General features: G+C 48.2%; 1 protein-coding gene across 1 annotated transcript in view; it reads right to left on the bottom strand.

The window, feature by feature from the left end:
* Window positions 1-21,836, bottom strand: part of FUCA2 (alpha-L-fucosidase 2) — a 43,308-nt gene extending 21,472 nt beyond the window's left edge. Inside the window, exons 1-5 of the mRNA XM_044291185.1 lie at window positions 21,490-21,836; window positions 14,659-14,846; window positions 5,723-6,062; window positions 5,307-5,517; window positions 2,174-2,364 (exon numbers count right to left, since the gene is read on the bottom strand). Of these exons, the coding sequence (XP_044147120.1) occupies window positions 2,174-2,364; window positions 5,307-5,517; window positions 5,723-6,062; window positions 14,659-14,846; window positions 21,490-21,836 (1,277 nt within the window). The remainder of the gene's footprint in view (window positions 1-2,173; window positions 2,365-5,306; window positions 5,518-5,722; window positions 6,063-14,658; window positions 14,847-21,489) is intronic.
* Window positions 21,837-23,160: the final 1,324 nt, after the last annotated feature.

Here is a 23,160-nt window from a genome sequence, read left to right as displayed (position 1 = left end):
GAACGGATCCGTCTGCATAACAGTTTTTTCAGATCTGATTTTTCACTTCGTGAAAACTCAGATCCGACAGTATATTCTAACACAGAGGCGTTCCCATGGCGCTTCAAGTTAGAATATACTAAAAGAAATGTGTACATGACTGCCCCCTGCTGCCTGGCAGCACCCAATCACTTACAGGGGGCTGTGATCCGCACAATTAACCCCTCAGGTTCCCCCCTCCCTCCCCAGTATTATATTCTTTGGTGGCCAGTGCGGCCCCCCTCCCTCCCTCCCTCCCCAGTATTATATTCATTGGTGGCCAGTGCGGCCCCCCCTCCCTCCCTCCCCAGTATTATATTCATTGGTGGCCAGTGCGGCCCCCCCTCCCTCCCTCCCCTGTATTATATTCATTGTGGCCTCCCCTCTCCTCCCCATCATTGGTGGCAGCGGAGAGTTCCGATCGGAGTCCCAGTTTAATCGCTGGGGCTCCTGGCTGCCATAGTTACTTAGCAATTTTATTAGAAGCCTACTTACCTGCGATGTCTGTGACCGGCCGGGCGCTCCTCATACTGGTAAGTGAAATGTCAGTGCTATAAGCAATGCGCCGCACAGACCTTTCACTTACCTTTAGGAGGAGCGACCGGCCGGCTACACACAGTGCAGGTAAGTATAATGCTTCTAAAATTGCTAAGTAACCATGGCAGCCAAGACTGCAGTAGCGTCTTGGCTGCCATGGTAACCGATCGGAGCCCCAGCGATTAAACTGGGACTCCGATCGGAACTCTCCACTGCCACCAATGGGGGGGGGGGGGGTTAATTGTGGCACCTGAGGGGTTAATTGTGCGGATCACAGCTGTAAGAGATCAGGTGCTGCCAGGCAGCAGGGGGCAGTTATTACACAGTTCTCAGTATATTCTAACTTGAATCGTCCCCATCACTATGGGAACGCCTCTGTGTTAGAATATACTGTCGGATCTGAGTTTCACGATCTAACTCAAATCCAATGGTATATTCTAACATAGAGGCGTTCCCATGGTGATGGGGACGCTTCAAGTTAAAATATACCATCGGATTGGAGAAAACTCTGATCCGATGGTATATTAATAGGGACTCCTGACTTTACATTGAAAGTCAATGGGGGACGAATCCGTTTGCAATTGCACCATATTGTGTCAACGTCAAACGGATCCGTCCCCATTGACTTGCATTGTAAGTCTGGACGGATCCGTTTGGCTCCGGATGGCCAGGCGGACACCCGAACGCTGCAAGCTACGTTCAGGTGTCCGCCTGCTGAGCGGAACGGAGGCCAAACTGTGCCAAACTGAGGCATTCTGAGCGGATCCGCATCCACTGAGAATGCATTGGGGCTGTACGGATCCGTTCGGGGCCGCTTGTGAGAGCCTTCAAACGGAACTCACAAGCGGAACCCTGAACGCAAGTGTGAAAGTAGTCTAAAGCAGGTACGAATCTGCAGCATGTATGAGTCTATGCATCCCTCTGATACATCTCCAAAGACAGCCAAGCAAAGCCCATCATAGCCCAAGTGGCAAAGCAATCAGCTGAGGGCCTGCTCTCCTTCATTTTAGCAATTTGTGGATCACAACTTCTGATAAGTCACCCACAAAAAAAAAAAAAAAAAAAAAAAAACAGTATGTAAATGATGGCACCCCAACGGTCCAGAGAATTGGGGCGACTAGTCCCTTGTTCCCAGCTTCGCTGCACGTACGGTCACTTACGCTCGTTGAGGGTCCAACACCTGCAATCCCTACTAATCAGCTGTTCCCTGCAGCCTCCTGTGAATGTAGAGGTAACCACAGCTCTGCTTAAAGTGTAGTGCCCGTATCATAAGTCATCTCCCATTCATTTCAATGGGAGCTGAGCTGTGGTAATCCAGCACGGAGATGTGGTTTCCTCTACATTTACAGAGCTAGTTCCAATGCCGGAGCCCCCTTCAGCTATCACATAGGACTGACTGATGCCAACTGATATCTATAGACACAGAGGAAGCAGTCAAATAGCCAGTACGGTGATATCCGAATGAGACAGAAAGAGAAGCACAAGTACAATAGTAAGTTGCAGGGCCTGGCAGGCGAAGCACAGGGAAAATGAAAAGTAAGTTCCCAGATAATACCATTAATAATCATAACCAAACAATTTCTGAGTTTTTACAGACAATAAGTTTGCTTGTTTTTACCAAACTCCTGGTGTCGTTGAATCATTCTGAGCTCTCCAAGGCTTTGTACTATAAATGGCCTCTCCATTAACATCAAGCCATTTCCCCATCTGTTTCAAACGCTCTTCAAATACAACAGGAATTCGACCATCATGAGTGGGACCAATATTCATCAGTAGGTTTCCACCACACGATACAGTTTCAACTAACTCCTGTTGAAATGCAAATGTCACATGATTACTTACCTGTACACAATGTACAAAATGTACAAAAAGGTTATTTTTGAACTTAAAGGGGCTATCCCATGACTAATGTAAAAAAATGAGACATCATATAGTACATGACAATACCTTTCTAACAAAGTTAGAACCAGCTCTGTACCTCACATGGGTCCAGAGATCTCTCCATTCATTGCTCTGTTAGAGTTAAATCAAGCTGACAACTCAAAGGAGTGTCCTCTATGCTACAGTGTCAGGAGGCGTGCCCATGCTCTCCCCATCTTAGCTCAGGGGGCGTGTCCATGCTCTCCCTATCACAGCTCAGGAGGTAGTTGAAAGATGATACTGAGCATGTGCGGCCATCTCAGTAAGCAGGTCAAAGAAAATAAGTGGCGCTATACAGTTACATTTTATTGAATAACTCAGTAGCTATACCAAATTTTTAATTACAGGCAATTACAAAAGTACTCAGATCCAGGTGCTGGTTTGAAAACTGTAGAATATTTGTCGTGGGACAACCCCTTTAATGAAAAGTTTAAATCTTGACTCTCGTAAATGGGTTTTCTGAGATATTTTATCTTCGGGATAGGTCATCAATAATCAGATCTGCAAGGGCCGGACAGCTGGTTGAAGAGAAGGCTGCGCTCACGGCAGCGCAGTCTTCTCTCCATTGTTTACTTGCTCACCATTGGCATCGCAGTGGCGAGCAGGTGTAATTACAAGAAGCCGTCCCATTCACTTCAATGGGACAACTCGTTCCTATACAAGTGTATACTACAGAGCCGTCCCATAGAAGTGAATGGGACGACTTCTTGTTATTAAACCTGTTTACAACCAGCTGATTGGCAGGGGTTCTGGGTGTCGGACCTTCACCATTCTGATACTGATGAACTATCCTGAGGATAAGTCATCAGTAAAATATCTCGGAAAACCTCTTTAAGCCATGAAAAACATTATTGACAAGCAGCAAAAAGGAAACTTCACAGACATGTCAGCAGCAACTACTAAGAAGCATCAAGAAATACAGTGCAAATAAGTCCTTAAAAGGGTTGTCCCAGGATTTTGATCTTGATGACCTATCCTCAAGACAAGCCATCAATATCAGATGACTAGGAGTCCAACACACTGACAGCTGCCAGTCAGCCTGTTTTCTGTAGCTCCATCTGAATGCAGGTACCAGCTCTGTCCGCTAGCCAATGGATGAAGCTGTGTAGTTCCAGCGCTGGAGCTACAGCAAAACAGATTATCAGCGGGAATGCAGGGTGTAAGACTCCTGATGATCTGATATTGATGGACTGTCCTGAGGATATGCCATCAGATCAAAATCCTGGACAACCCCTTTAAGAGGTCTTCTTTTGTAAAGTTGTTAAAATTATATTCAGTTTCTTAGCTATATGTGTGTGCGAAATATGCGCAACAACCAACATGGCTGACATTACAGCTATAAAAAGGATTCTCACCCAGCCTTCCCAGACGCTTAATCACAAATGCATTTACACTGCAGCTGCTGGTGCATACATCAAATGTATCCATAGGCGCCATTCATTCAGCCGAAGGCCAAAAGTGTGTCCAGGTGGTGTACCTTTTATTTTTGTAGTATAGAATAGTGTACTTCATTATACTGTGAGTATACCATGGGCGCCTATGGCTAACGTGCCATTGTAAGCATATATGTGAGGTACACACTAACATGGGAGCCTATGGCTGACATATACCACTGTAAGCATATATTGTAATGTACACACTATAACATGGGCACCTATAGCTGACAGATACCACTGTAAGCATATATTGTAATGTACACACTATAATATGGGCACCTATGGCTGACAGATACCACTGTAAGCATATATTGTAATGTACACACTAACATGGGAGCCTATGGCTGACATATACCACTGTAAGCATATATTGTAATGTACACACTAACATGGGCGCCTATGGCTGACATATACCACTGTAAGCATATATTGTAATGTACACACTAACATGGGCGCCTATGGCTGACATATACCACTGTAAGCATATAGTGTAATGTACACACTAACATGGGCGCCTATGGCTGACATACCACTGTAAGCATATATTGTAATATACACACTAACATGGGAGCCTATGGCTGACATACCACAGTAAGCATATATTGTAATGTACACACTAACATGGGCGCCTATGGCTGACATATACCACTGTAAGCATATAGTGTAATGTACACACTATAACATGGGCACCTATGGCTGACATACTGTATGCTACTAGTGTAAGTGAGAGGAATCTGTTGGAAGTAAACATCTGGAAATTCTCCCTGTCGGGAAAGCTGAAGACGGCCCCCGACGTATTTTCCATATGGCAGTCTAGGATATTTGGGTAAAAAGCGTTGGAAGAGCAGTAATAACAGCTATACTGGTGCTCACCCCAACCTTCTCAGATACATCTAAATGATATGTTTAACATCTTGATATGACAGAGAAAAGTCTAGGAGATACATTTACTGGTGAGGTTCTTATTTTAGGGAGATGTGCTGATTAATGTCACCAATAAAGTTCTGTCATTGTGTTCAGCATTAAAGGGGTTGTCAGAGACAGGCCACCAATATGAAATTGCGGGCACCACCACTGATCAGCTGACTGAAGGGGTCAGTGGTACTTTCTTCATGTATACAAGGCACAGCGCCATACTTCTGGTAGTGGTTGTACCCGGTATTGCAGCTCAGTCCTATTCACTTGAAAGAGACTGATGTGCAGAGAGCTACAATACCAGACACAGCCACTACCAAAGGTAATGAGTTCTGCTTGGTAAATAATGGAGAGGACAGAGCTGAAGTGCTGTGGCCCCTCCACCCAGAGGAGTGACAGATGTCATTGATCTGATACTGATGGCAAGCAGTCGATACTGCAGTCCCGATAAAACCTTTTACATTTCACAGTCAGACCTACCTGTACTAGTTCTTCAATCGTCAGTAGCTCAGATATTAATGCATTCCTCCGGTATCCCCAGGAGCGCTTGTCAATAGTCATACAGTTCTCCCATTTGTGAGCTAGCAGGTGACCCGGATTGTAGCGGTCACTACATGTGTAATAGCCGCCATGCTTACACATGCAGTCAGATCCCCACCGGTCATTAGTTACTACGCTATCTTTAACTGGGCTAAAATGGGTAAAGGATATAAAGATATTTATGAAATCATCTGCAATTAATGAGAATAATAATAAACGTCTCCGTCAGTCACAAAGCAAGCTCAGCTTTTTCCTTATATTCCATTAACATTACCGGAGAATCCCCGACCCCTAATAGTCATATCTAATTGACATTCCATAGAAATCTGCACAAAGACTAAAAATGGCCAACTCGCCTTTCATTGTAGAGCCAAGCCAGGAAGCCAGTGGTGTTCCAGTAGGTACTGGGGGCATCACCATCTCCATCTGACCACAGAATTTCTGGTCTATACCTTACGACAATTTCATACAATTCAGGCAAGGATTTGCTATTTGGAAAATAGCACGTTTGGAAAGCATTCTGTTTATCAGTCAGAAAAAGAGGGTTGAACCACTCAAAAAGAGAGTGGTAAAGTCCAAAGCGCAAATCTGTATACTTCCGGATGGCATCTGCCAGCTCACCGACTAGGTCACGCTTTGATCCCACATCCAAGGAGTTCCAATTCCATGAATATTTGGAGCCCCATAAGGTGTAACCTTTAAAGAAAATAGTGTATGATTACAGAAAAAAAACAACAAGAAAAAACGAAAGGGCTACCAGACTATAATCAGAGGCAAATTGGCAATGCTGCAATCAAAATCAGGAACAAAGCGCAGTGCACTACCCAATGTGGTGGGAAAAAAAGCTGCGCGTTTAAAAATTCCGAGAATACCCCATATCGGGGTTCAGCAACTGCTGGCACTCCAGCTGCTGTGAAACTACAATTACCAGCAAGCTCCATTCACTTACACGGGAATTCCAAGAACAGACAAGAATGTGTGCATGCTGAGAGTTGTAGTTTCACCACAGCTGGAGAGATGGAGGTTGCAGATCCTTTCCTATTTGTTGTTAATTTGCACAGATCTCTACCGTGGATTTCTCTGTTTGCATCTGCAGCAAATCTGTATCAAAATCAGCAACTAACACATACAGATTTTTGTACTCTAAGGCCTCTTGCACACGACCATATGGCTTTTTCAGTATTTTGTGGTCTGCAAAAAACGGATCCGCAAAAATACGGATGACGTCTGTGTGCATTCTGTTTTCTGCAGAACGGAACAGCTGGCCCCTGATAGAACAGTCCTATCCTTGTCAGTTATGCAGTACAATAATAGGACATGTTCTATCTTTGAACGGAACGGAAAAACAAAAATGAAAGGCATAAGGAGTACCTTTTTTTTTTGCAGATCCATTGAAATGAATGATTCCGTATACGGAACGCAAAAAAACGGAAAGTAAACGGAAAAAAATAAAAAAGTTTGTGTGCAAGAGGCCTAATGGGACGAGACAACTATTGTCACAGAATCACTTGCAGTAAGGCTACTTTCACACTAGCGTTCGGGCGGATCCGTTCTGAACGGATCCGCTCATATTAATGCAGACGGAGGCTCCGTTCAGTACGGATCCGTCTGCATTAATAACTTTAAAAAAATTCGCAAGTAGCCTGCGCGGATCCGTTCAGACTTTCAATGTAAAGTCAATGGGGGACGGATCCGCTTGAAGATTGAGCCATATGGTGACATCTTCAAGCGGATCCGTTCCCATTGACTTACATTGTAAGTCTGAACGGATCCGCACGCCTCCGCACGGCCAGGCGGACACCCGAACGCTGCAAGCAGCGTTCAGCTGTCCGCCTGTCCGTGCGGAGGCGAGCGGAGCGGAGGCTGAACGCCGCCAGACTGATGCAGTCTGAGCGGATCCGCTCCATTCAGACTGCATCAGGGCTGGACGGCTGCGTTCGGGTCCGCTCGTGAGCTCCTTCAAACGGAGCTCACGAGCGGACCGACGAACGCTAGTGTGAAAGCAGCCTAACGGGTTGTCCCGCCATGTGCATGTCATATTCATTGTATAGACTGTAAAAAATATCAATGATTGTTGTTGTTCACATGCTGAAGAGTTATGACATTTACTTACATAGTATGGCGCCACCTGGTGTATAAAGTGTATAATATTGTGTGTATCCACCTAATGGGCTAAGTGGTGGACACACATGCTCAGTCACTCTCTCCACAGACAGGTCTTTGCATAATGATCTACCGCTAACCACAGAGCGTTCTTCAGGGAAGGGAGCCATTACTATTAAAGGGATTCTGTCAGCAAGATTTTCAATATAGAGCTGTTCATATCAGTCTCCATTATCTAATTAAAAATATACTAGTTTTACCCCCACCTGTCCTTTAATTTTTGAAAGGTCTGTCCCTCCGGCCGTTTGTGCCCAGCCGCGCCCCTTATTTCGTAGCCCAGAGCTGCCCCACTGCTAATTATTCACTCCTCTCATCGGCGATGGTGCGCCGTAATCTCACGCACCTCATGCACCAGCTGTCTGTGCACTTCACTTGCGGGCACTGACCTGTCAGGGTGCATGAGCAAGATTACGGCACACCATCGGCGATGAGAGGAGTAAATAATTAGCAGTGGGGCGGTGCTGGACTACGAGATAAGGGGCACGGCTGGGCACAAATAGCCAGAGGGACAGCCCTTTGGGCCCCTTAGTAAGGTAATTAGCATATAAATAAGAACTTTTTTTTATCAAAAAAGAAAAAAGGACAGGTGATGGTAAAACTAGTATATTTTTAATTCGATAAAGGAGACATAGGATGATATGAACAGCTCTATATCGAAAAATCTTGCTGACAGAATCCCTTTAACTCACTCAATGTAGTGAACACAGGGAGAGAGAGAGAGAGAGAGAGAGAGAGAGAGAGAGAGAGAGAGAGACACAGAGAGAGAGAGACACACACAGAGAGAGAGAGAGAGAGAGAGAGACACACACAGAGAGAGAGAGAGAGAGAGACACACAGAGAGAGAGAGAGAGAGAGACACACAGAGAGAGAGAGAGAGACACAGAGAGAGAGAGAGAGAGAGAGAGAGAGAGCGAACGAGGAGAGACAGACAGAGACAGAGAGACAAGAGAGAGAGGAGACAGAGAGAACACAGACGATGAGGAGAAAGAGACACAGAGAGGAGAGAGCGAAGCCACAGAGAGAGAGCGACACAGATAGAGAGAGAGACACAGAGAGACACAGAGAGAGAGAGACACAGAGAGAGAGAGACACAGAGAGAGAGAGAACAGAGAGAGAGAGACACAGAGAGAGAGAGAGGACACACAAAGAGAGAGAGAGAGAGACAGAGACACAGGAGAGAGAGGACACACACAGATCGACCACAGAGAGAGAGAGAGACACACACAGAGAGAGAGAGAGACACAGAGAGAGAGACACAGAGAGAGAGAGAGAGAAGAGAGAGAGAGACAGAGAGAGAGAGAGAGACAGAGAGAGAGAGAGAGAGAGAGAGAGGAGACGGAGAGACACACAGAGAGAGAGAGAGAGGAGAGGAGAGAGCCACAGAGAGAGAGCACACAGAGAGAGACTACCAGTTGCGTGTCCAAGTAGTGAGAAAAAAAAAAAAAGGCAATGACCAACAAAGTGGAAGCCAAACAAGTCAACTACCCGACAAGGGCAACCAAAACGTAACCTGTAGAACAATAATGATGGGTGGGTGCTGTGTCCCCAAGGAAGAGCGAGAAAGATTCTACTGGCAAGTTATACAAAAATCTTGTTTTCTCGCCCATTTCCTTGGGGGACACAGGAGACCTTGGGACATCCGAGAGCAGTCCAAGAAGGGAGGGACCACAGCCCAAGGCGAAGCCACCGTAGGCATCATGAAACCGCTGCCTGCAAGACCAGGCGGCCCAAAGCAGCATCCGCCGATGCATGAGTGTGCACCCTGTAAAATTTGGTAAAGGTGTGCAAGGAAGACCAAGTGGCCGCCTTGCACAATTGTTCATCCAAAGCCCGATGTCTCTGAGCCCAAAAGGCACCGACCGCTCTGGTGGAATGAGCGGTGACACCGAAAGGCGGAATCCTGCCCTTGGCGCATTAAGTTTCAGCAATAGCTAATTTGATTAAACGGGCGATAGCCACCTTGGAGGCCGCCAATCCCTTGCGCGGACCCTCCGGAACTACAAAGAGAGAGTCCGAGCGACGAAAGGGGCCCTAACAACGTCCACAAGTGGTGAAGTTCCCGTTCCCGAAGGTGGGAAGGGGATAGACACAAAGAGGGGAGGACGATGTCCTCATTTAGATGAAAGGCGGAGACCACCTTCGGAAGGAAGGAAGGGACGGGACGGAGAACAGCCTTATCTTGGTGAAAGAACAGAAAAGGCTCAGAACAGGTAAGGGCCGCCAATTCGGACACCTGTCTGAGAGACGTGATGGCCACAAGGAACTTGACCTTACAAGATAAAAGTCATAAGGAGATCTTCCGTAATGGCTAGAAGGGGGAAGCTTGCAACGCCAAGAGCACCAAATTCAGGTCCCAGGGCGGAATCGGGGAACGGTATGGAGGAACCAGGTGGGCCACTCCTTGGATGAAGGTCTTGACAGGTCCAAAAGGAGCCAGGGGACGCTGGAAGAGGATGGACAGTGCCAAAACCTGACCCTTCAAGGAACTGAGACCCAGCCCCAGGTCCAGGCCGGACTGGAGGAAGGCCAGAACCATGGGGAAAGAGAAACAGAAAAAGGAGGAACACCCAGATTCTTACAGAATCCCAAATAAGACCTCCAAGTCCGATAATAGATCTTAGACGAGGCAGGCTTCCGGGCGCGGATCATGGTGCAAACCACATCCGCGGAAAACCCCAGGGCGCGTCTCCCAGGAGCAGCATTAGATCAGCGTACCAAGACCGGCGAGGCAAATCTGGAGCGACCAAGATCGTGGGAATGCCTTCTGCCGCGATCTTTCGGAAAACCCGAGGCAGTAGGGGAATGGAAGGGAAAACATACAGAAGGGAAAATTCTTGCCACGGAAGAACAAGGGCGTCGGCGCAGTACGCCCTCGGGTCTCTTGCCCTTGGGAAGCTTGTGGTCCACATCCGGATGACCCCCAACGAAGGTTAATGGACTCGAATACGTCCGGATGTAGGGACCACTTGCCCGGATCGATGGTGGTCCGGCTGAGGAAGTCCGCCATCCAGTTCTCCACCCCTGGAATATAAATTGCTGACAGGGCCAGAATGTGAGCTTCCACCCAGAGGAGAATGCTGGTAACCTCTCGCATTGCGCTGCGAGTGCCTGCGAGTGCCTCAATGGTGGTTTATGTATGCCACGGCCGTGGCATTGTCCGATTGGACACGGACGGGGCGGCCTTTTAGCAGGGGAGTCCAGTGACGGAGCGACAAGATCGCCCTCAATTCCAGGGTGTTGATCTGAAGCCTGGACTCCAATGGAGACCAAGTGCCGTGGATTGACCGGGGAGGAAACACCCCCCACCAACCCTGCAGACTGGCGTCGGTGGTAACCACCTGCCATGTCATTGGAAGGAAGGATTTCCCCTGGAGAGGGGTCCGCAACTTGGGGAGTTAGAAGGAAGGACCGGTCCAGACTCTCCGGGGACTTGTCCCAGGCGCAGAGGATCGCCCTTTGAAAGGTGCGAGAATGAAACAGTGAGAACGGAATCACCTCGAAGCAGGCAACCATTTGTCCCATTACCCGCATGCTGGATCGGAAGGACGGATGGCTGTGAAGAAGATTGCAAACCGACCTGTGGAGGGCCAGACGCTTGTCCGTTGGAAGACGGACCTCTGCCGCCTCCGTATCCAGCAGCATCCCCAGGAAGATCAATCATCTGGAGGAAATCAGGGAAGGTTGAGAAGCCAACCGAACCGTCCCAGGGTCTCCACACTGGCGGACATCTGAGGAAAAGAGGGCGCCTTGATGAGGACGTCGTCCAAGTAAGGCAGCAGAAAAAACACCCCTGGAGCGGAGTAAAGCTAGGACAGGGGCTAGGACCTTGTTGAATACCCGAGGAGCCGTCACCAGGCCGAAGTAAAGGGCGACAAACTGATAGTGATCGTTCCCTACTGCAAAGCGAAGGATACAATGGTGACACTGAGCGACCGGAACGTGGAGGTAGGCATCCTGAATGTCGATTGATGACATAAAGTCCCCCTTCTCCAGGGAAGCCACCGCAGATTGGAGGGACTCCATCCGGAATCGCCGAAAAGGTTTAGCCGTTTTAAGTCTAGGATTGGCCTCACCGAGCCTTCCTTTTTGGGGACCACGAAGAGGTTTGAGTAGAACCCCTTGAATCGGTCCACCGGAACGATGACTCCCTTGTCTAGTAGGGTGTGAATGGCTGCAGTGAAGGCGGCCGCACCCTCGATCCGGAAGGGAGAGAAGCGAACTCGATTTTGTATCCGGAGGGTACAATTTTGAGCACCCAGACGTCCCTGAAAAGGAGAAGGCAGCTCCCCACCCGGGTGGGTGGGGGCGCACCTTCAGGCGGGGGGCTGCTTGGCCGTGGAGGGGCGGGCAGCATGTGATTTACGCCAGGTGGGCTGAGCCCGAAAAAAGGGCTTCTTGTTCCTATCCTGAGAGGGGCAAGATGAGGACCGGCTGTGAATATAGACCCGGAGGACCTGCGGGAGAATCAGAAACGAGATGAGCCAGAGCGACCCTGAGGGGTGCCCTTGGGTCTGGACTGGGGAAGATGGGTGCTCTTGCCACCCGTGGCTTCTGAAATAATTTTGTCCAAACGGGTCCCGAATAAACGGGAGCCCATGAATGGTAGCCCAGTAAGGGAATGTTTGGAGGCAGCGTCCGCCGCCCAAACCTTCAGCCAAAGTTCCCTTCTGACGGAAACAGCTAAGGCAGATGAGCGTGCTATGAGGGCACCCGCATCGAGAGAGGCCTCACAGATAGATTTTCCTGCCTGAACTATTAGTTGGGCCAAGAATTTGAGGTCCTGAATGGGGACGTCCGATCCCAAATCCAGTTCATGCTGGGAGCCCCATTCGTAGACCGCTTTCCCCACCCAGGCGGAGGCAAAGAACGGTCTGAGGGCTGAACCTAAGGAAGCAAAGATGGCCTTGGAGAGGGATTCCATATGACGGTCCTCGGTGGAATGAAGTGAGGAACCGTCTGCTACAGGAATGGCTGTAGACAGGCGGGTCAACCTTAGGCGGGGACGCCCATGTGGCAACACAATCCGCTGGATTAATGGATAACATATGTCCAGTTTCTTGGGGGAGGTAAAGAAGGCATCAGGGCGAGCCCAAGCTTTATAGACCACTGAAGAGAAGTCGGCGTGGGGAGGAAAAACCTTGGATGCTTGTTTGGAGCGGAAAAAAGACACGCCGGTCTGATCAGTGTTGGGAGGGTCATCGTGTATCTTAAAAGGTATCACGAATGTTGGTAATGAGGTGACCGACTGCGGAGGCTAGTTTGGACGGTAGTGCCGAGTCCATGTCCCAATCCGAATCCGCCGGATCTCTCTCAGAGGGCGTGTCCAGAGGAGAGGAGAAGAGAGGAGAGGACCGACTGAGTCCGCACGCGTGGCGGGGAGAGAGACGCATCAGAGGAGGATACGCACAGCCACCAGAGGAGGATACGCACAGAGGAGGATAGAGCAGCCACCTCTCACCATCCTGAAGTCTACACCCTCAGTCCATTCCTTCAGCGACTGGCACCGCAGTGGCAGGATGCTGGAAGAGGAACTTGGAGTGTGGGCGACCCTCGAGCTGGCAGGATGCAGGGGAGCTAAGCTGTCCTGGTCCACCTTGTCTTCTGTGGGGGTGGGGGGGGGGGGTTGGGGGGGGGGGGGGAGAGGCAGCAGTGCGGATGACCGGCACTGGCGCAGCTCGACCCCGGGAGAAACAGAGGTCCAGGCGTCTCTGCTGTCCCTGAAAAAATAAAAAAATAAATCTGTATTAAAAATAAAATAAGGTATAAGGTTTAAGGAGAAAAAACAGGGAGTGTCTTGCCTCCTTGGACACTAAGCAAAAACTGGTAGTCTCTCTCTCCAGGCTGAGGGTATAGCTGCTGGAGGAGGGGCTTAACAGTTTTCACTTAGTGTCACGCCTCCTAGGGAGCTGAGCTATACTCTAAGGTCTCCTGTGTCCCCCAAGGAAATGAGCGAGAAAGCTATTTATTTTGGCTGTTCTGCAGTGAATAGACAATCACTATGCAAAGACTTGGCTGTGGGGAAAGTGGCTGTGCATGTGTGTCCACCAGCAGCATTCAGCTCATTACATGGACATACACATTGCAATACCCTCTGAACATTAGGTGGCGCCATACTATGCAAGAAAATGTCATACTTGATTGAAAATATCATTTTTATCCACAATTTCAATGCTGATCTCATGGTCCTTATACATGGGATGATTACTGGGATGCTTATTATACGAATGCTCGTTCCCAATAATTGACCTGTGTAAAAAGTGCTGCCAATCACAAGCATCATTTCTGGGCAGATAGTCCAAAAACAATGAAGATGTGCAATCAGAGTAGAGCTCACTCATCTCCATACAGCAAAGGTGATTGCAGCATGTAGCTCTCACCTCATCTGATGAGCAGGCAATTATAGGTTTGTTCCAGATATTTTGCTACTAATCTGATTCTTCTAAAAGTTCACACCTCCATTTATCTGATCCAGGAGAGAACAGCCTGCGAGAGTTTACTGGATATAGCCCAGCCCGATACTGTTGTTCACTGCCAGACCCTATTGATTATAATGGGATCTGGCGAGGACGTTTTCTGGAGAAATGCCAGGTTTTTCGGCTAGACAAAAAAAAAACATAGCATTTTTGTCCGGCTGAAAACCGGCACTTATGCCAGAAAGAGGCCAGATACCATTAAAGTCAATAGGGTCCGGCAGTGAACGTCACTGCTGATACAGCTGCCAGATCAGTTAAACAGAGGTTTGGACCTACCTTAACATACGTTTGGTAGGTTAGTAAGTATGGGCCAGATGTAGGCGAGTATGACTGCAGGGTCAGGCTATATAAGTTTGTCTGCAGACCCATAAGTCTGTTTCGGAGCTATAGACACAAAAATCTAGATCAGTTGCTTCATTTCTTTACTCCGTATTGGGATAGTGACACAATGGGTTGTGCAGGCGGAGATAGTCTTTTAGCGTACTGCTTAATTATATGTAGTATCATGGGAGCTTTTGACGATGTAACTGAAGAACGTTCAGCCTCTCCACAATATAGGTTCATAATACAAACTGTTGTATGACGGACTGTAGTCTGGAATCCGTTAGAAGCTGGCTACCAAGCTGAAGCAACAATAGTAACCCCTTAATATTCACCTTCATGATGTTTAGAAGTGAGGACGACATACTTGGCACCCGACTCCTTTAATACGTCTGCCCATTGCTTTGGGTCATAGAACTCAGCAGTAAATTGAGGTGCAAAGTCTTCATAGCGGAAGCCTGGAGGATAATTCTTTGACATAAAACGGACATAAGGCTCCGACTTAGATCCTTGCCAATACCACCTAATAAAGAACAAATATTGCCATTGTACTCGATGTTCTTAAAGGGAAGCGGTCAGCTACTTCAGCAGCGACGGGCACTATGTAGTATGTCTGATATATGGCTGCCTCTGCAGGTCCAAAGACATATGCAGTCTATACTGCTGAGAAACTGAGGCCAAAAATGTGCTTTCTCTGAACCTCTGCAAGCCCCAAAATACAATAACTTATTATTAATGTGATCTAATAATGAAATGATCCATAAGCCTCTCTAGCAGGAGATTAAAGCACACTGTATAGTAAAGGGAAAAAACACTGCACACATGACTAAGTGATATGGCTCCTATCCCAGTGGGATGTTATATACTGCCAACATCTAGAAATACTATGACCCCCCTGGTGCCACCAGTACACCACCTTATCTGCTGCAGCTAGAGCCACATCCAGCGGGCCCAAGAGTCTCTGGTGAGGTGACACTGCGGTCATACATAAAAGTGAAACATGGATGTAAAGACGTATTCGTAAGGTTTTCATGATCAGGACACTTTGTTAAAGGGACATACTAAGAAAGATTAAGATGGATGATTGTTTTCCATTTAGAAATGTATTACCAATGCTCAGTCTAAATATCATTTTATATGTATTAGTTTCACATTATCTTTTTTTATTTATAGGGAGTGTATCAGCAGTTCTGACCACTGCTAAAAACTGTAGGTAGGTGCAGGGGACAGCAGGACAAACAAACCTTTTATGGAGCTTTTATCATCAGGAGTAGTGTGAATATGAAGTTTTATTCTGACAGATTCTGCTCCTGAAAGTGCCCAGGCGGTGGAGCTGCTCTCTTCATTGAGCCAATTCTCAGCCCCTACCATCTGCTCTGAGTGACGGCAGCATCATCCAACCAGGAGACCCCTACAGCTGTCCCTCAGAGCAGAGGAGAGAGGTTGTGAAGCAGTTAAATGACAAGAGCACTTTACAGTGCAGCACCACCCCCTGGGAACTTGCAGGAGCAGAACCTGGAAGAATTAAAGTTCACATTTACACTAATCCTGATAATAAAAGCTGCACAGTGCTAGTGCTGTTAGCAGTTAAACATGATCAAAACTGCTGACAGACACCCTTTAAATGTAGCATTTATCAGCAGAAATAAAAAAGTGCTTAACTCTCAACTTGTTGGAACTGGTCACCTTAGGCCCCATTCACATGTCCGTAAAAGGGTCCGCACCCGTTCCGCAAAATGCGGACCCGTTCACTTCCAGTCCGCAGCTCCGCAAAAGATAGAACGTGTCCTATTCTTGTCCGCAGCTGCGGACAAGAATAGGCATTTTTATGGGGGGTGTCGGCCGGGTGTGTTGCGGATCCGCAATTTGCGGGTCCGCAACACACCATGGACGTGTGAATGGACCCTTAGAGTGGTTTCTAGGTATACACCGTAATTTGGCTTAAAACCTCTCCAAATCCTGATTCTTTAAAGGGAGTCTGTCACTGCAAATTCACAAATTAAACTGTTCCTGGTGCCCTGCACTTGACATGTACAGTAACGCAAACATACCTTTATTATCTGACTGAGCCCCTGTAAAACGTCTTTTAATCCATATGCATATGTCTTGAAAAGAGCCCAAGAGGCAGTCCCATCGGTAATGGTGCCTAGGCACTCGCAACTGGAGCCCGGCTCCTCCCCTGAGCACTGAATAGAGCCCGGCTCCTCCCCTGAGCACTGAATAGTGCTAAGGCACATTTACATGACAATTTTTTGACCATGCAATCAAATACATTAAAAATTTAGGCAAAAACACACACTGATAAGATTTAGTAAGAAGTGACAGTACAGCCATTTTAATCCAGTGTTCCTCATCTAGCTCCTCCACTTAGGGTGTACTCAGCAGTAGCGGTTGTGGTGCGATTCTTGCCACTACTGCCATGGGTTTTGTGGTTGTAGTGAATTACCTGTAGAACCACAGCACCTAAGGGTGCCTTCACACACAGCAGATTCTGTTGCAGAAATGTCTCCTAGTGAAAATCTATTCCATTCCTCTGAACCAGGGGTTAATTCCATGTGCTTACCAGTAGGGATGAGCGAACTTGTGTTTTCAAGTTTGATGTACAAGGTTCGGGTTATCTAAGAATTCCGTTATGGATTCCGCTACTACAGATCATACTAGCGGAATCCATAACAGAAAACCTTGTATGCCAAACTTGAAAACACAAGTTCGCTCATCCCTACTTGCCACCAAAACAAAATCTATCATATGTGAAGTTGCCCTAATGCCACCTGCACACTTTGCAGTGTATGTGCATTTTTTCCAACCGGAATCAGGTGCAGAAAAACCGCAGCATATTACAGTACCAGCAAAGCGTATAGGATTACACTAATGCATACCTCCCAACCATCCCGGATCCGGCGGGACAGTAGCGGATTTTAGTGGCTGTCCCATGGTCCAGGGCACAACTGAGCTGTGTATGTGTGTATGTGTGCAGTCAGAACCACACTATGACCACTATATGGGACTACATGCGGACTGCTGGTCACAGTACAGCTGAGGTGTGTGTGTGTGCGCAGTCAGAACCACACTATGACCACTATATGGGACTACACGCGGACTGCTGGTCACAGTGCAGCTGAGCTGTGTATGTGTGCAGTCAGAACCACACTATGACCACTATATAGGACTACATGCGGACTGCTGGTCACAGTGCAGCTGAGCTGTGTATGTGTGCAGTCAGAACCACACTATTACCACTATATAGGACTACACGCGGACTGCTGGTCACAGTACAGCTGAGCTGTTTATGTGTGCAGTCAGAACCACACTATTACCACTATATAGGACTACATGCGGACTGCTGGTCACAGTACAGCTGAGCTGTTTATGTGTGCAGTCAGAACCACACTATTACCACTATATGGGACTACACGCGGACTGCTGGTCACAGTACAGCTGAGCTGTTTATGTGTGCAGTCAGAACCACACTATGACCACTATATGGGACTACATGCGGACTGCTGGTCACAGTACAGCTGTGTGTGTATGTATGCAGTCAGAGCCACATTATGACCACTATATGGGACTACATGCGGACTGCTGGTCACAGTACAGCTGAGCTGTGTATGTCAGAACCACACTATGGCCACTATATGGGACTACATGCGGACTGCTGGTCACAGTACAGCTGAGCTGTGTATGTCAGAACCACACTATGACCACTATATGGGACTACATGCGGACTGCTGGTCACAGTACAGCTGAAGTGTGTGTGTGTGCGCAGTCAGAGCCACACTATGACCACTATATGGGACTACACGCGGACTGCTGGTCACAGTACAGCTGGGCTGTGTATGTGTGCAGTCAGAACCACACTATGACCACTATATGGGACTACATGCGGACTGCTGGTCACAGTACAGCTGAGCTGTGTATGTCAGAACCACACTATGGCCACTATATGGGACTACATGCGGACTGCTGGTCACAGTACAGCTGAGCTGTGTATGTCAGAACCACACTATGACCACTATATGGGACTACATGCGGACTGCTGGTCACAGTACAGCTGAGGTGTGTATGTCAGAACCACACTATGACCACTATATAGGACTACACGCGGACTGCTGGTCACAGTACAGCTGAGGTGTGTGTGTGTGTGCAGTCAGAACCACACTATTACCACTATATGGGACTACACGCGGACTGCTGGTCACAGTACAGCTGAGCTGTTTATGTGTGCAGTCAGAACCACACTATTACCACTATATGGGACTACACGCGGACTGCTGGTCACGGTACAGCTGAGCTGTGTATGTATGCAGTCAGAACCACACTATGACCACTATATAGGACTACACGCGGACTGCTGGTCACGGTACAGCTGAGCTGTGTATGTATGCAGTCAGAACCACACTATGACCACTATATGGGACTACACGCGGACTGCTGGTCACGGTACAGCTGAGCTGTGTATGTGTGCAGTCAGAACCACACTATGACCACTATATAGGACTACATGCGGACTGCTGGTCACAGTACAGCTGTGTGTGTATGTATGCAGTCAGAGCCACATTATGACCACTATATGGGACTACATGCGGACTGCTGGTCACAGTACAGCTGAGCTGTGTATGTGTGCAGTCAGAACCACACTATGACCACTATATAGGACTACACGCGGACTGCTGGTCACAGTACAGCTGAGCTGTGTGTGTGTGCAGTCAGAACCACACTATGACCACTATATGGGACTACACGCGGACTGCTGGTCACAGTGCAGCTGAGCTGTGTATGTGTGCAGTCAGAACCACACTATGACCACTATATAGGACTACACGCGGACTGCTGGTCACAGTACAGCTGAGCTGTTTATGTGTGCAGTCAGAACCACACTATGACCACTATATGGGACTACACGCGGACTGCTGGTCACAGTACAGCTGAGCTGTGTGTGTGTGCAGTCAGAACCACACTATGACCACTATATGGGACTACACGCGGACTGCTGGTCACAGTACAGCTGAGCTGTGTGTGTGTGTGCAGTCAGAACCACACTATGACCACTATATAGGACTACATGCGGACTGCTGGTCACAGTACAGCTGAGCTGTGTGTGTGTGCAGTCAGAACCACACTATGACCACTATATGGGACTACACGCGGACTGCTGGTCACAGTACAGCTGAGCTGTGTGTGTGTGTGCAGTCAGAACCACACTATGACCACTATATAGGACTACATGCGGACTGCTGGTCACAGTACAGCTGAGCTGTTTATGTGTGCAGTCAGAACCACACTATGACCACTATATAGGACTACATGCGGACTGCTGGTCACAGTACAGCTGAGCTGTGTGTGTATGTATGCAGCCAGAGCCACATTATGACCACTATATGGGACTACACGCGGACTGCTGGTCACAGTACAGCTGAGCTGTGTGCAGTCAGAACCACACTATGACCACTATATAAGACTACATGCGGACTGCTGGTCACAGTACAGCTGGGCTGTGTATGTGTGCAGTCAGAACCACACTATGACCACTATATAGGACTACACGCGGACTGCTGGTCACAGTGCAGCTGAGCTGTGTGTGTATGTATGCAGTCAGAGCCACATTATGACCACTATATAGGACTACATGCGGACTGCTGGTCACAGTACAGCTGAGCTGTGTATGTATGCAGTCAGAGCCACATTATGACCACTATATGGGACTACACGCGGACTGCTGGTCACAGTACAGCTGGGCTGTGTATGTATGCAGTCAGAGCCACATTATGACCACTATATGGGACTACACGCGGACTGCTGGTCACAGTACAGCTGAGCTGTGTATGTGTGCAGTCAGAACCACACTATGACCACTATATGGGACTACACGCGGACTGCTGGTCACAGTACAGCTGAGCTGTGTATGTCAGAACCACACTATGGCCACTATATGGGACTACATGCGGACTGCTGGTCACAGTACAGCTGAGCTGTGTATGTCAGAACCACACTATGACCACTATATGGGACTACATGCGGACTGCTGGTCACAGTACAGCTGAGCTGTGTATGTCAGAACCACACTATGGCCACTATATGGGACTACATGCGGACTGCTGGTCACAGTACAGCTGAGCTGTGTATGTCAGAACCACACTATGGCCACTATATGGGACTACATGCGGACTGCTGGTCACAGTACAGCTGAGCTGTGTATGTCAGAACCACACTATGACCACTATATGGGACTACATGCGGACTGCTGGTCACAGTACAGCTGAGGTGTGTATGTCAGAACCACACTATGACCACTATATAGGACTACATGCGGACTGCTGGTCACAGTACAGCTGAGCTGTGTATGTCAGAACCACACTATGACCACTATATGGGACTACATGCGGACTGCTGGTCACAGTACAGCTGAGCTGTGTATGTCAGAACCACACTATGACCACTATATGGGACTACATGCGGACTGCTGGTCACAGTACAGCTGAGGTGTGTGTGTGTGCGCAGTCAGAGCCACACTATGACCACTATATGGGACTACACGCGGACTGCTGGTCACAGTACAGCTGGGCTGTGTATGTGTGCAGTCAGAACCACACTATGACCACTATATGGGACTACATGCGGACTGCTGGTCACAGTACAGCTGAGCTGTGTATGTCAGAACCACACTATGGCCACTATATGGGACTACATGCGGACTGCTGGTCACAGTACAGCTGAGCTGTGTATGTCAGAACCACACTATGACCACTATATGGGACTACATGCGGACTGCTGGTCACAGTACAGCTGAGGTGTGTATGTCAGAACCACACTATGACCACTATATAGGACTACATGCGGACTGCTGGTCACAGTACAGCTGAGCTGTGTATGTCAGAACCACACTATGACCACTATATGGGACTACATGCGGACTGCTGGTCACAGTACAGCTGAGGTGTGTGTGTGTGCGCAGTCAGAGCCACACTATAACCACGATATGACTGCTAGGAGCAGCGGAGCTGTGTGTGTATGTATGCAGTCAGAGCACCCTAGAAGTACAGGGCCATCTATTTAACCCATTAACCCCCTACTCCCCTTTACTTTGCGACTTGTAAACACAGGACTACACCTGCACTGGCAGCCTATTGCTCCCACACAGCCCCTGCAATCACCTCTCCCCGGCTCACCAGAACCACTCGCTGCCGAAGCTGGGCACGGAGAATACCCCCCAGTGTATGAAGATGCCGAATTTCACGTCATCGAACCAGTCCGGAATCGGCCGGGAATCCAGCGACTCCCAGGTGGGCTCATAGGTGATCCTTGCAGCCCCGAGCTGAGCGGGGACGAGGAGCAGAGCGGCCAGCAGGGGGAGCATGTTGTCCAGCGCCCACTGACCCGTGGTTACTACAGCTGGGCAGCTTCTTCCTGTCCTCCCGGGCGCCCTGTCACGTGACACAGCCGCCAGTATATGAGGAAATTCGTCTCTTCGGTCATGCGGCTCCATGACATTAATGATGCTCTTCCTCATCCTCATAGCACGGGACTTACCATGAGCCACTGATAGTACTGGGAAAATGTGTCTACAGATATAACATGACAGCGATAAAACACTGCCAGGCGTCACATTGTAAGGCTACATGCACACGACCCTGTGTGTTTTGCGGTACACAAAAAAAAACAATGGATGACATCCGTATGCCATAATTATTATTATATTTTTTTTTTTGCTGAACCATTGTAACAATGCCTAAGGCCATATTGCTGCCCGTATACAGTGGGTCCGCAATAGATGGGCACCGGCCGTCTGCATTCCGCATCACAGATGCGGACCCATTCACTTGAATGGGTCCGCAAAACGGAGCTGCGGTGTGGAATGGAGGCACGGAAGCACTACAGAATGCTTCCGTGGTGTTTCTGTTCGTGCCTCGGCACCGCAAAAAAATGGAACATGTTCTATTTTTTTGCGATGCGGATGGATCACGGACCCATTCAAGTTGAATGGGTCTCTATTCGTCCCGGCCGCCACACTGACGCTGCCCGTGTATGAGGCCTAAAACGGACAAGAATAGAACATGTTCTCTTTTTTTTTGCGGGGCTACAGAACGGACCTATTGAAATGAATAGGTCCGCATCCTATCCACAAAAATAAAATAAAATGAAAAGGACACTTAAACAAATAACGTTCGTGAGCATGAGGCCTTAAATCCGTGAAAAGGTGGTCAGTGATGCCTCCATGAAGATGTCTGTGATGGATCCGTGTGTCAGTTTTATTTTTTATGTCTGTGTTGTCATGTGTTGTCTGTCTTCATAAGGGCTCATGCACACGACTGTATGTATTTTGCGGTCCGCACAAAACAGATCCGCAAAAAATACGGATGACATCTGTGTGCATTCTGTATTTTGCAGAATGGAACAGCTGGCCCTTCATAGAATAGTACTATCCTTGTCCGTAATGCGGACAATAAGGGTCCACTAACATGTCTGTAGAATGGATCCGGATCAGTTCCACAACGTTGCGGAACGAATCCGGAATCATTCATTCTTTATAGGGCCGGAAAAGATGTGGACAGCACACAGTTTGCTGTCTGCATCTGCATTTCCGGAACGCGGCCCCGATCTTCCAGTACGGCTCCCGAAAAAAATAGAACATGTCCTATTCTTGTCCGCAATTGCGGACAAGAATAGGCAGTTCTATGAGGATGCCGGCCTGCTGTATTGCGAATCCGCAATACACTACGGATGTGTGAATGGACCCTAATAGGACATGTTCTATTTTTTTGCGGAAACGGAATGCACACGGAGTAACTTCCGTTTTTGTTGTGGACCCATTGAAGTGAATGGTTCCGCATAAGGTCCGC

Source organism: Bufo gargarizans, chromosome 4 (assembly GCF_014858855.1).
Source record: "Bufo gargarizans isolate SCDJY-AF-19 chromosome 4, ASM1485885v1, whole genome shotgun sequence".
Classification (NCBI taxonomy): domain Eukaryota; kingdom Metazoa; phylum Chordata; class Amphibia; order Anura; family Bufonidae; genus Bufo; species Bufo gargarizans.
The sequence above is the reverse complement of the archived record's forward strand: the minus strand, read 5'-3'. Positions and strand labels throughout refer to the sequence as shown.